Source organism: Macadamia integrifolia, unplaced genomic scaffold (assembly GCF_013358625.1).
Source record: "Macadamia integrifolia cultivar HAES 741 unplaced genomic scaffold, SCU_Mint_v3 scaffold614, whole genome shotgun sequence".
NCBI classification, from domain to species: domain Eukaryota; kingdom Viridiplantae; phylum Streptophyta; class Magnoliopsida; order Proteales; family Proteaceae; genus Macadamia; species Macadamia integrifolia.
In genome coordinates this window covers 300,560-313,400 of record NW_024870498.1, presented here as the reverse complement: position 1 = coordinate 313,400, position 12,841 = coordinate 300,560, and the positions used below count along the sequence as shown (strand labels likewise).

At 40.4% G+C, this 12,841-nt stretch overlaps 1 protein-coding gene across 5 annotated transcripts in view; it reads right to left on the bottom strand.

The window, feature by feature from the left end:
• Nucleotides 1-3,628: 3,628 nt before the first annotated feature.
• Nucleotides 3,629-12,841, bottom strand: part of LOC122069435 (glycogen synthase-like) — a 51,608-nt gene continuing 42,395 nt past the window's right edge. For 3 of the 5 annotated variants that reach the window (XM_042633448.1, XM_042633447.1, XM_042633449.1), the window contains 2 exons: nt 8,282-8,359; nt 3,629-5,666 (listed from right to left, as the gene is read on the bottom strand). In XM_042633448.1, coding sequence (XP_042489382.1) covers nt 5,513-5,666; nt 8,282-8,359 — 232 coding nt within the window. In that variant the 3' untranslated portion in view covers nt 3,629-5,512. The remainder of the gene's footprint in view (nt 5,667-8,281; nt 8,360-12,841) is intronic. The other 2 variants (XM_042633446.1, XR_006137453.1) reach the window with 2 other exon arrangements.

Genomic DNA, 12,841 nt, shown 5'->3' with positions numbered 1-12,841 from the left:
TTATTTGCTCCCCTTGGGTTGGCTTGTCCTTGTCGGCTTAAGCCTTCCCCCCCCCTTTTTCCCCTGTGTATATTCTTTCTCTCTTGGTAATGAATTATTTTTTCATCTAAAAAAAAATATGCCACCATTGCAAAAAACCAGGATACATCTAACATTTCTGTTGGAAACTTCACGGCAAACCTTCTCAGAAGCAATTGGACAATTCAGCCACAATGCTAAGCCTTCCCACCTCAACAATCTGAGGGCAAGATGGTCAAGATGACCGATGAAGAATTTGCATAGTACAATCAACTTCAAACTTATGCTCCTCAACCTTTCTTTGTTACTTTTGTCCAGACAGGAAATTCCATTCCATGTCTCTCCTCTTCTTCTCATCCCTAGATAATTGATTCAAGTGCATTAGATCACATGTCCAGTGTTTCAGGAATGTTTTCTTTCTTCAAGAATCTTCTCCTAATGTCACGTCGGCCAATGGTTCAGTTGTAAAAGTCATTGACACTGGCACAATCTATCTTAATTCTTCTTTGTCATTATCGTCTGTCCTTTATTTTCTATTTAATCTTTTATGTGTAAGCAAGTTGACATGCATTTATAATTGTTTATAACATTTTCTTCCGACGTGTGTTTTTCAAGTCCTAACGATGAAGAATATTATTGGTAGAGGCCATTGAGATGGGGGGTTGTATCTTCTTAAAGACAATCCTCCTTTTATTGCATGTTCGAGTGTTTAGACCCCTCATCAGTTTCATTGCCGGTTAGGTCATCCATCTTTACAGAGTCTACAAAAGCTTGATTCTCTTTTAGTTATCTTTCTAGTCTAGACTATGAGTCTTTTCAGTTTGGAAAGTTACATTGTGTGAGCTATTCTCCTCAAGTCAAAAAATGGTTTGCGCACCCTTTTGTTTTGGTTCATTCGGATGTATGGGGTCCTTGTCCTATTAAATCCAAGTTAGGTTTTAAGTATTTCGTTACTTTTGTTGATGATTATTCCAGAGTTACCTGGAGTTTGTGCCTTTGTTGCTAATTACATGGTAATAATGCAAAAGATTAGTTTCTGTTCTTTTTTCTCAATTTATGGCTGATTGTGGTATGATTCATCAGTCTTCTTGTTCAGATAATCCTTAGCAAAATAGGGTTGCCGAAAGAAAAAATCAGCATTTGTTGGAGGTTGCTTGGTCCCTTCTCTTGAAAATGAAGGTGGCTAAATATTTTTGGGCTAATACAGTTTTGACTACTTGTTACCTTATTAATCATATGCCTTCTTCTATTTTGCATGGTGGTATTCTTCATTCTTTATTGTTTCCTTCTAACTCACTTTTTGTTCTTCCACCTCGTGTTTTTGGTGTGTTTGTTTTATTCGTGATCATCATTCAAGTTTGGTTAAGTTGGATCATAGAGCTCTTAACTGTCTTTTATGGGTTACTCACGTACCCAAAAGGGTTACATGTGTTCTGTCCTACAAAAATATTTTGTTACTGCTGATGTCTTCTTCTTTGAGTCCACGTCCTACCAAGATGAGTCATTTGTATTTTTTGAGTTGTGTGATGATCTTCCACTTTATGTTGTTCGTCATTCTATTCCACAAGTTTCCATGGAAGCAGAGTTGCCACCATCACCTCCACCACCAATTGTTTAGCAGGTTTATACTTGTCGTCCTTGGGAAGCATCAGGACCCTTTACCTTTATGGTACTTGCCTCATTGCCTCTGTCTACATATCTTACTCTAGGTATTCCTTTTTCTGATCTAGATCTTCCTGTTGCACAGCATAAGGGTGTTAAGAGTTGTACCCAACATTCTATTTTTAACTGTCTTATTCTTGTTTTTCTTCGTCTTTTCATTTTTGTCTTTCAACTATTTTTTGTCATCCCGTTCTTAAGTTTATTGTAGAGGCATTATCTCAACTTGGCTGGAGGACAGCTATAGAAGAAGAATTTCTTGCTTTGGAGGAAAATCAAACTTGGGATCTTGTATCGTTGCCTAAGGGCAAGTCAGCTATTGGTTGTCGTTGGATTTATGTGGTTAAGGTTAACCAGATGGTTCTCTTGTTCGGTTAATGGCCCAGTTAGTTGCAAAGGGATATGCACAGGTTTATGGTGTCGACTAATTGGATACCTTTTCTCCTATTGCCAAGTTGGCATTTGTTTGTCTTTTGGAGATTTCACTAGTTCTTTCCCTTCTAGGGAAGATACTAATCGCAGCGAGAATGAAATTTCCTCTTCGAACCAATCATACTTTATTGAGATGGGTAACCCAAGCAATGAGACTCCCCCTCTGAGAATCGTATATAAGAATCTCTTTTGGCTTCATCTTATCGGCCGTTGTATCAGCTTGATGTGAAGAATGTTTTTCTTCACGGTGATTTGCATGAGGTCTATATGGAGCAACCTCCAAGGTTTGTTGCTTAGTGGGAGTCTAGTATGATGTGCAAGCTTAAAAAGTCCTCATACGGTTTGAAGCAGTCTCCTCGGGCATGGTTTGGTAGGTTTACTAATATGGTTATTGAATTTGGGCTGTTATGGTGCGACAGTGATCATTCGAAGTTCTATTGGAAATCTGGTGTAGGAAGGATATTTCTGGTTGTGTATGTTGATGATATTTTATTACTAGAGATGATGTTGAATGAATCCAAAGTTTGATAGTGCATTTACAAAAACAATTTCAAACTAAGGATCTAAGAAGGTTAAAGTACTTTTTGGGTATTGAAGTTTCTCAATCAAGGAAGGGAATTTTTCTTTCTCAGAGAAAGTATGTTATGGATTTGCTTACAGAGACCGGTATGTTAGGAATAAAACCTCTGAATACTCCAATGGATCCAAATGTGAAACTTACAGCTGAAGGAGGTGATGTGTTAAAAGATCCTGAGAAGTATCGAAGGTTGGTGGGAAATCTGAATTATTTGCCTATGACTCGACCTAACATTGCCTTCCCTGTTAGTGTTGTTAGTGAGTTTCTTTCGTCTCCATATGCATCACATTGGGAGGTTGTTATTCGTATTCTAAGGTATTTCAAGAAGGCTCCAGGTTGTGGTCTGTTATACTCTAATCATGAACAAGGAAGTGTTGAAGGTTTTTATGATGCCGATTGGTCTAGATCACCTATTGATAGGCGATCAACCACTGGGTATTGTACTTTAGTTGGTTGAAACCTTGTGTCATGGAAGAGTAAAAAAAGGCTATTGTGGGTCGATCTAGTGCAGAGTCTAGGTATCGTGCCATGGCACATGTCATTTGTGGGTGGAACAGTTGCGGTGTGATTATCAAGTTGTCATAAATATTTCATCAAATTCAATGTTCCATGAGAGAACAAACATATTGAGGTAGATTGTCACTTTATTCCAGAGAAGCTGCAGCAAGGAGTTATTTCTACAAGTCATGTTTGCACAGGGTAACTTGCAGATGTTTACACTAAGTCTATGGGGAGTGGTAGAGTTGATTACATTTGTAACAAGCTGGGAATGATTGACATCTACGCTCCAGCTTGAGAGGGAGTGATAGAATTCGATAATAACAAAGGGAGAGGGAATTTTGGCTGCTGTTTAGTGAGTCACGATTCCCACCCTAGGGTGTTTTGGTCCTAGTATGCTAGAGTTAGTAAGTCATTGAGTTTCCTTTTTTGGTTTTATTCTAGTTTCCAATTCAAGGTATGACTTTGTAATAGTTAATATATATTTTGAATGAAGTGCGCAGTCCCAACCTCACGGTTATGACTCCCGAATTACAGCCATCTCTTGTTCTCTTCTCTTTCTCTTCCTCTTTCTTATTATTTACAATCTTAATGCCCACAAGTTAAAGCTCATAACCAGGAATGACTACTGACAACTTACGCAAGTACAGTAAAAAGAGACCCAACTGAAGGCAATTAAACCCACACCATGGATTATTTCTGGGCATGTACAGGTCAAACAACCAGAAACTGAGCAGTAACAAAATTAGCAATTAAAGCCGCTCTGATGGGGCTTATATTTCAACCAATGGTGATTCTTTTGGAGTAGGAAAACTCTTCAAAACCTCATCCCAAACCAGTGGTTGGATGCTGAGATAAAACACCGGTTCAAAATTAGAAAGTAAACACTACAAAATAGCAACTCACAGAAACTGTCAAATCAGCCATCAGATCAAGCCAGAATTTCTGTTGAAGGAGGGACTTTGGGTGAACATTACAGAATTAATGGTTGGGCTGCATCTGATGAGAGAAACTTCAGCTCTTTGGGTTGAAGATAACAGTAGGAGAACTCCAAACACAGATACCGCAGGATGTCTTCTTGCTTCTCAAACTCAGAACCATAGTTGCCAAGGCGTCACCTAGGCAACTAGGCATCCAGAAACCTTGGACACCTTGATTTCCTTGGGGTGTCGCCTTGCATTTAGACCCCCCCCCAATGCCTTGGGTCTCCTAGATGCCATCAAAACTATGCTCAGAAATTGAAGTCACAACTCAGTATTGCCTTCTAAGATCCAACAGCAAGTCCAGCAGCACAGCAGGGTGTCAATTGCTTCACAGGTGCTTAATTGCAGAACAAATAAATAGGAACAAAAGAGATCAAAGAGGAAGAAGGGATAGGGAAGGGCCTCTCACCCAAAGTCTCTCCATAACTCTCTCACAGAGCCACTGACTCACTCAGAAAAAGCATAGCTTTCTCTCTTTTTTACTCAAATCATAGCCTGCAGTCCAGCCTTAATTCTTTTATTAATAGCTTCAAACCCATCTTGCATGAGGAGAAATTTCACTACAGATTGCAATCCTAACTGAATTAAAACTTCATAATCTAAGATTACATATGGCGCAACCGTTAAGTTGCACTATTGCAAAATGTTGGTCACAAGTTCAAAACTTGGAAACAGCCTCTTCCACGAAGCAGGGGGTAAGGCTGCATACATTTGCCCCTCCCAGAACCTGCAGTAGCAGGAACCTTGCGCACTGGGTTGCTTTTTTTTTTTTTTTTTTTTTTTTTTTTTTTTTAAATCTAAGATTACATATGAAAATAACAACTAAGTACAGAATAAAATTTAACTATAGCTACTTAACAATAATAGAAACTAAACAAAGGAGCAACAATTAATTAGAAACTACAAAAATAGAAAGTAATTTGAAATGAAGGACCAAGAGGAGGCAATGGCAGAGACGATGCTTCGGGGATTCAGCAAGCAAGCAAACCATAGAAACTTGAAGAAAAGCAAACCAAACACATCTTTCACGATGTAGCTTCATCCCAAATTAACAAAAAAGTCTCACATAATGTAACTCATCAACCAAAAGCAACCAATCAACACAATAAAAACCATTTCAGACAAACTGAGCTCAAAAAACCAAACTGGCGGTACTTGGCAGTCTATGGAAGAAAGAGTTGTGCTCCAACAACTTACATCTTCAGCAGCCGAGACCATGGGGGGATCAAAAGAGGACCCTTGGGAGATTCTAGCAAGCCCAGCCCCAACTCCAATACATGCCGGATGAGAGAGAAAGAGAGACTGAACTGCAAGGCTGGCAGTAACACAGAAAAATGCATAGCATCTATTCTTGCTTGAGGTAGTTCAGTTTGGTACTACCATTTTGATATTTTAGGGGCGGACTAGCATCCTTATGAATTGAGGGAGTCGTATGTTTCCAGAAAAATCCTTTGTTATGCTTGCATGCTTTTCTTGTATTGGGCTTAATCCCTCGAAATCTGTTGGGTTGGACAAAAGATAGAAACAGAGGGACTTTAATGGGGAACCATAGGGATGAATTATAAATGCAGACATATCTCATTCTTTTTGCAAAAATTCACATCCATGCTAAAGGAGTAGTGGAGAATCACTAGATATATGGGGTTTGTACTATAGATTAGAACCAGAGCAAGAAGAACACAGACATGCTTAATGTACTTCATCGCCACATCCTCCTTATGTATCTTAGATCCAGCAATATGAGGGGATCCGTGAGATAAACAAAATAAACAAGAGAGGAAGAGAGGGCGACAAAGTCGAACCAACACTTACAGCCGACCGGAGAGGAGAGGGCTTCGGTAGAAGGAGAGGCTCAGAGAGAAATGGCGATGCAAGCAGGCAGCTTTGAGAGGGCTTCAGCTGGATTCAAGCAGGCAGAGCACAAGTCTAGGGTTCCAATCTATCTCTGCGCAGAGAGCAATGGAGCCTAGGTTTCAACCTTGAAGAAGAAGATGAGTTGAGAGTGAGCTGAACAACTCCTTTCCTCGATTTTTGCTTCATTAAGGATATATTTGGTATTCAACATGTGTGGGGGTAGTTTGGGTATTAGGAAAACTAGTTTCATGACTTTAATAGCCATTTCTCACGGAGAGGGACGATAAACAGAATCTTTCAGATTAGGGGAAGGGGAATGATATTTTTGAATAAGTGTAGGGGGAACTTGATATTTCTCCATGGTTCAGGGGAGGGGAGTGATATTTCCTCTAAAATATATATGGTTGGCAGCTTTTTGTTTAGTCCCAATGTCTATTTGGAGCAAAAGAAATATGAGAAGACAAGAAGGAAAAGGTAGGTGAGATCAGTATTCTCTCAAGGCAGATTGGATTTTTTTTCCCTTAGTTCTCCTCCAATGAGAATTATTGAAGTTGTATGGAAAGAGCCTCTGATTGGGTGGACAAAACTCAATATAGATGGCTGTTCTTCTGCAACCTGGGCCATGCAAGCACGGCTGGTATCTTCAGGAACTCTTTTGGTAATTCTATTGGCAGCTTCTCAAATTATCTTAGAATCAAAACTAACTTCTTTGCTGAATTTTCAGCCCTCATTGGTCTTGGATTTGCCTGAAAGGCTTGGATTCTGTGCGGATAGAATGCGACTCTTCAGCCGTGATTACTTGTGTGGAGAATAGATCAATTCCATGTATTTTTCTGCAAAAGTGGGTGCATTTTCAGAATTATCTTGATTCCATTAATTGGAAAATTACTCACTGTTTCAAAGATATGGATCTGATGGGTGATTACTTAGCTAAAAGGTGTGCTTCTCCGCAAACTTCACTCTTCTGGACAAACGACCCTTCCTGTGTCAGAGAGGATATCATCTGGAATTCCTTGAGCATCCAAGATTTCGTGTTACTCATTCTAGACAGAATTTATCTTTGTTTGCTGACTTGGTTAGAGGTTTTGCTGATGGCAATGCCGAAGGTGGATCCTCTAGCTGAATTTTTTCTTGATTCCAGCTGATATAAAGGCCGAAGGTGGGGCTTCAAGTTTTGATTGTATTTTCTGTCTAGGAATTACTGGACTGCTCCTTTATTCATTATATAATAATATAATATTTTGCCAACCATTTAGAAAAAAGACAAATATATAAATAAAACGCATTCTTTATACATAATCAATTAAATTCACTTGTCTCATTGTGCTTTGTGGTTTTTTATACATGATATATCTTACATATTACTTATTTATAGTGTTTATTTTTTTTGGGAGTTCCATAGTGTTCCATACTTCAAAATTATATTTTGTATGTATCCTAAGCATTTCCATACATTTCTTGAATATTGTTATACTTATATTTAGCATATCTTGCATCTCTCCAGTATGATACTATACATCTCTTAAAATCATTCTTTCGATATGATACCTGATACCGACACTTAAGCCTTGTCAACAGGACCCTATCTCTTTTTTCACGTGACAGAGGCCTACTAGAGCAGCATGCTTGTCACTGCCTGGTTGGGTTACCAACAGGTAAAAGACACATGGAATAGGCTGAATGACTAGATATTATAGGAAGGCTAGTAGTCATATAGGCATCTCCCTAGAATTAGCTAGAGTTCTCCAACAGATACAAAATTGATAGCTATTATATGTCTCAAAGCTAGTGTGGTGGGTAAGAACATAAAGAACCTATCAGAGAAACTTGTTCTCCTAATCTCTTCCCTGTGACCAGAAGCTACAGAGCCCAAGAAGTCTACTCTGCATAATAATAATAGAAGTTGTTCCTTCCCAAAACACATTCTCAGTTCTCACAAGGTCTGGTTCTACAAATTGAAACATAAAATCTCTTGAAATTTCACAGCCAGAGAATCAGAAAGGCCAAAAACAAGGCTGTCTCAATTCGAATCTTTGAAGGGTAGGTAAATAAGTACCAAGGACTGAGCTCTCTTCTTAGTTTACTCTTGAGTAGCTTGAGATAACCAAATACGTGCGTAAGTCCTCAAATCACATAATTTCAAGGAGATAAATTGCAACAACTAACAATGGCATGAAATAGTTGGTTTAAGAAAAAAAAAAAAAAAAACATTTCACATAACTGACCATCGTACTTATAACGAAGTGGTCACTTTACTTACTTATGACGGTTTCTTAGTAGTGTGCTTGTAAGCCACCCAGAACGGAGTGTCTCCTCAAGATATGTTGGAGAAACTGTACTGCAAATAAGAAGGAATCATTTTTTTTTTTTAATGAATAAATAAATTCATGACCAAGGAGGAAAGAATATACAAGGGGAAAAGGGGGGGTGGGGGAAGGGGAACAAGGCAAAATCTCACAAGAAAATACTCAACAGGGGGGGGATAATAGTAGTAGTGAGACCCCAAGACACAATAGTGAGCCTATTCCTTGGGATGTCAGTGATAAGGTTCGAAATCTCGTTTTGTTTCAGTGTTTCAGTGGGTTCAGAAACTGAAGTTTCTTTTCATTTCGCTTCGTTTCGGAGAAATTTCGGCCGAAATGGTGTATTTTGTTTGTTTGTTTTAATTGACTGTTTCGGTGGTCAAACGGCCATATTTTGACCTAAAACTTGGTAGGTAACTTATTTTAAGGTTAATAAACATGCTTAGAACATAAGAATGCAAAAATATTAGGACATAACATTGTTTTAGAGTTGCACCCTTTGTTTGGCAGCAACCGTTGAACTGTTCTGAAAATTTTACCAAGTTTTGGAGACAAAACTTTACCTTTCCTAAGCTTTGAATGTGTAGATCTTGTAGGAGTCCAATGGAAGTTAAAATGTGAGATGATGTAGCTAATTAGAGGCTTGTTGGCGACTTGGAGTGTTTTTCATTCAAAATATGCAAATGGAACCGAAACCACTGAGACAGGCAAGACAGAGTCAAAATTTTGACCAAAATACCGAAATTTCGACCGAGATATGGTATTTATAACACATGGAATGTACCGAGATAGGTGAGATACCGAAATTTTGGCCAAAATACCGAAATTGTGTTTCGGCAAAAAAAAAAACCGAAATTTCAAAATTTCGGTGGGATTTCGAACTATGGTCGGGAACTATGCAATGTCTAAGGCAACCAAGTTTGGAGTTAACATCGAAGTAGATGGCTTTCCAAATCTCACCGAAAGAAAGAGAATTGAAGTCCATCTACGAAGATTACGCTCCATCCAGATATGGTTGATAGCACAATAGGCAAGCTTTCCAATAGTATCACAAATGGAGGATCCACCAAAAGTTATGTCTACCTAGATCCATTCTCTATTCAACGGGAGGACACTTCTTCAGGAAGTCCAGTAGTTGCTAAGGACCCTCTTCCAAACAGTGGAAGAGAAGGGACAGGAGAAATAAAGATGATCGACATCTTTAGTGCCACTCCAGCAAAGGCAGCAAGAGTGGGGGGCCTGAATATGTCGGTAAATGAGGAAAGACTGCGCAGGAAGGTAGTTGGAGAGGGCTTGCCAAGCAATGAAACTGTGGCAGGAGATGTGGCCTTTGAACCAAATGATCCTCCAAGGGATGAGAGGGCCCTTGAAGCGGAAGAAGTCCCAAGCAGAGGCAGAAGAGAATGATTTTGTCTTCCCTTCCAAGATGGCCAGGGAGAATGGGAGGGACGGAGGGAGGACTAGAGGTAGGAAAAAGGAGGAGGGGACCAATTGCCCTAAGAAATGATAGAGTAACTTTGGCAGAAACTTAGACCCAAGGAATATAATTTTGGGAGTGATCAAGAAGAGAAGGACACCAGAAGGGTGCCAGGGTCCAACCAAAAGGAGGTCGTAGAGCCATTTCCAATGATGCAGGAAATGGCTCCTAAGGATTTTGATTAGGCGAAAGGATTTTGCGCCAGATCCAAGAGGAGTCAGAGGAGGGGGAAAGTCCAAAGGGAATCATTCTTAAGGAGGGAAGAGTAAACCTAGAGACCCATATACTATTCGCTTGGAAACGATCTTCCAATGAGCCCACTAAGTTGAACTCATTGATTCTTCTTAAGGCCGAGCCCTCCTTTAAATTTAGGAAAGAAAATGTTTCCCTAACTAAGAGGATGGAGGAATTTGGTGGAATCCATGACCTTCCAAAGGAAGGAACAGAGGAGGCTCTTAATAGATTTGATGATGGCAACAAGTAGCATAAAAATTCCAATCTAGTAATGTTACAAGGATTGGAAAAAAAAATCTGATAAGAAGCAGACGACTAGCTTAGGAGAAGAGTTTTCCTTTCCAAAGTTAAATCCGTCTCCTCAACAGGTCAAGCATTGGGGAGCAACGTTAGGTAATGAACCTGAAAGAGAGAAAGGGGAGGCCCAAGTATCTAACTAGAAGGGAGCCTAGAGAGAAGCCCATGATTTGGAGGAAATGGGCTTGGCAAGAACTCCGGAAAGAAAAGGTTAGATTTAAGGAGAAAAATGCAAAAACTTGAGAGGACTCGGAAGAGATGGAGATAGGACATGAGGGAAGAGATTGAAATATTGAAGTGGGATCGGCGTTCGAGAAAATCATAAGGTCATCCACAAAGGCCAGGTGAGTGAGCATAAGGGATTTGCATTTGGGAATATGAGAAATGAGATGGAGGTCTAGAGGATTGGATGGAGTGGGAGAGAACTTTGAGGGAAATAGAGAAGAGGAAGGGAGAGAGGGGGCAGCCTTGCTTGATATTCACAGAGGGGAAGTATCCGGCGGGGCAACCATTGATCAGGACAGAGGAGGGGGAGGAGATGCAAGAGTGAATCTAGTGGACAAAAGAGGGAGGGAAGAACATCTAAGCAAGACTTTAAAAATCAAATCCCATCTGATTGAGTCAAAAGCTTTGTGGATGTCGATTTTGAGAAGAGCGGCAAAGGAGTGAGATTGTCTACCAAAACCTCTGATGATCTCATGGCAAAGAATGATATTATCAGCAATGCTTCTACCAGCAATGAAGGCCGATTGGTTTAGGTTGACGAGAAAGTTAATAACCAATTGAATCCCATAAGCCAAGATATTGGCTATGCATTTGTACAGAAGGTTGCAAAGAGAAATGGGTCTGAAATTAGACAGAGTTTTCACCCTCTTTCTTAGGAATAAGGCAAAAGAAGGTATTGTTAAGTCTTTTGATCTAAATGGGATTAAGAAAGAAGCTCCTGATCGCAAAAAGGTCAGATGTAATGATATGCCAGTAAGAAGAGAAGAATCCCATGCTAAATCCATCCAGCCCAGTGGCTTTGTTGGATTTGTAGGAAAGGATAGCAATCAAGATTTCATCCTCAGATGGGATGGCTTGAAGAGAGGGAAGAAGGTGGGCTGGAATGAATTTGTTGAGGAGGTCAGTGGGAATAAGGGGGTAGGGTGTATGGGAGGAAGGGTGAAAAATGTCGGAGAAGTAGGAGGCAAACTCAACTTTGATGTCTTCAAGGTTGAGGAGGGTGGATCCGTTCCTGGAGATGAGATTGAAAATGGAATTAGCATTTGTTCTAGCTTTGAGGGATCTGTGGAAGTAAGAGGTGTTAAAGTCACCAAGCTCAAGACATTTGATTCTAGATTTTTGCCTGAGGAAGCTCTCTTCCTGAGCAAGGAGAAAGGATAGCTCAGCAAAGGTAACTTTCTCATATTCCACCAAGGAGGGATTGTGAAGATCAAGTTGGAGCCTTAATTGGATAAGATCAATCTTGTCTCGACAAGAGGAGACTTTAGAGGAGAGGTTTGCAAAGGAGTTGGAGTTCCAAATCTTGTGAGCTGATTTGACATTTTTGAGCTTCTTTGCAAAGGCAATGGGGAGGGAGGAGAAAGCTTGCACTGGGATAACCCACGCTTCCTGGACGATAGGGAGGAAGTCCTGATGGAGGGTCCATATGTCATAGAATTTCAAAGGGTTGGGCCCAAAAGATCTGTGGGGTTGAACGAGGAGAGAAATGGGAGAGTGGTCAAAGATGCCAAGAAGATACAAGCATGCATGGGAGGAGGGAAATGAGTTAAGCCAAGCCTCACTGACAAGGACTCTATCCAGTTTGCAGGCTACTCGAGCTGAGCCACTCCTGCGGTTTTGACAAGTGACCTTAACACCAGACCATCTTAAGTCATCCATGGTTATATCATCAATACAGTTATTGAAGCACTCAACTAATAAATGGTCAATGGGGTTTCCCCCAACCTTTTCGTGGCTAGCTCTAACCACATTAAAATCGCCCGCCAAACCCCAAGTTAGGAAGCCAATAAAGGGGGCAATAAAGCGTAGATCGGACCAGAGGGAGAGCCTAATATGAGCTCGATTAAGAGAATAGATAAACAAGAAGGAGCATGAGGGAGAGCTAGAAGGGGAAGAAATAAAGAGGTTGATGGCTTGGGCAAAAGAGGAAATGATAGAAACGCTGAGAATGATGGGGTTTTAGAAATCCAAATGCACCAGACAATGAGCATAGTTTGAGACCAAGGACCATGAGGGGGTAATGGAGGAGGGCCAGGAGGCAATACGGGGAGCATAAAAGCATTGGACTCAAGGACTCTAGTTTCAAGAAAGCAACATAGGGAAGCTTGGGAGAGCAGATGGAGGCATACTTAGCAAGGCAATTAAGACCTCAAACAGTCCATGTGGTCTAGGGGATCATTTGGGAGGAGATAGGAGGGGCAGGGATTGCTCCGAGGAGCGAGAAGAGGACCTATAGGTTCCTAGAGCAGATATGGGCTTCGACCTTCTTTGGTATTCCTTAAGG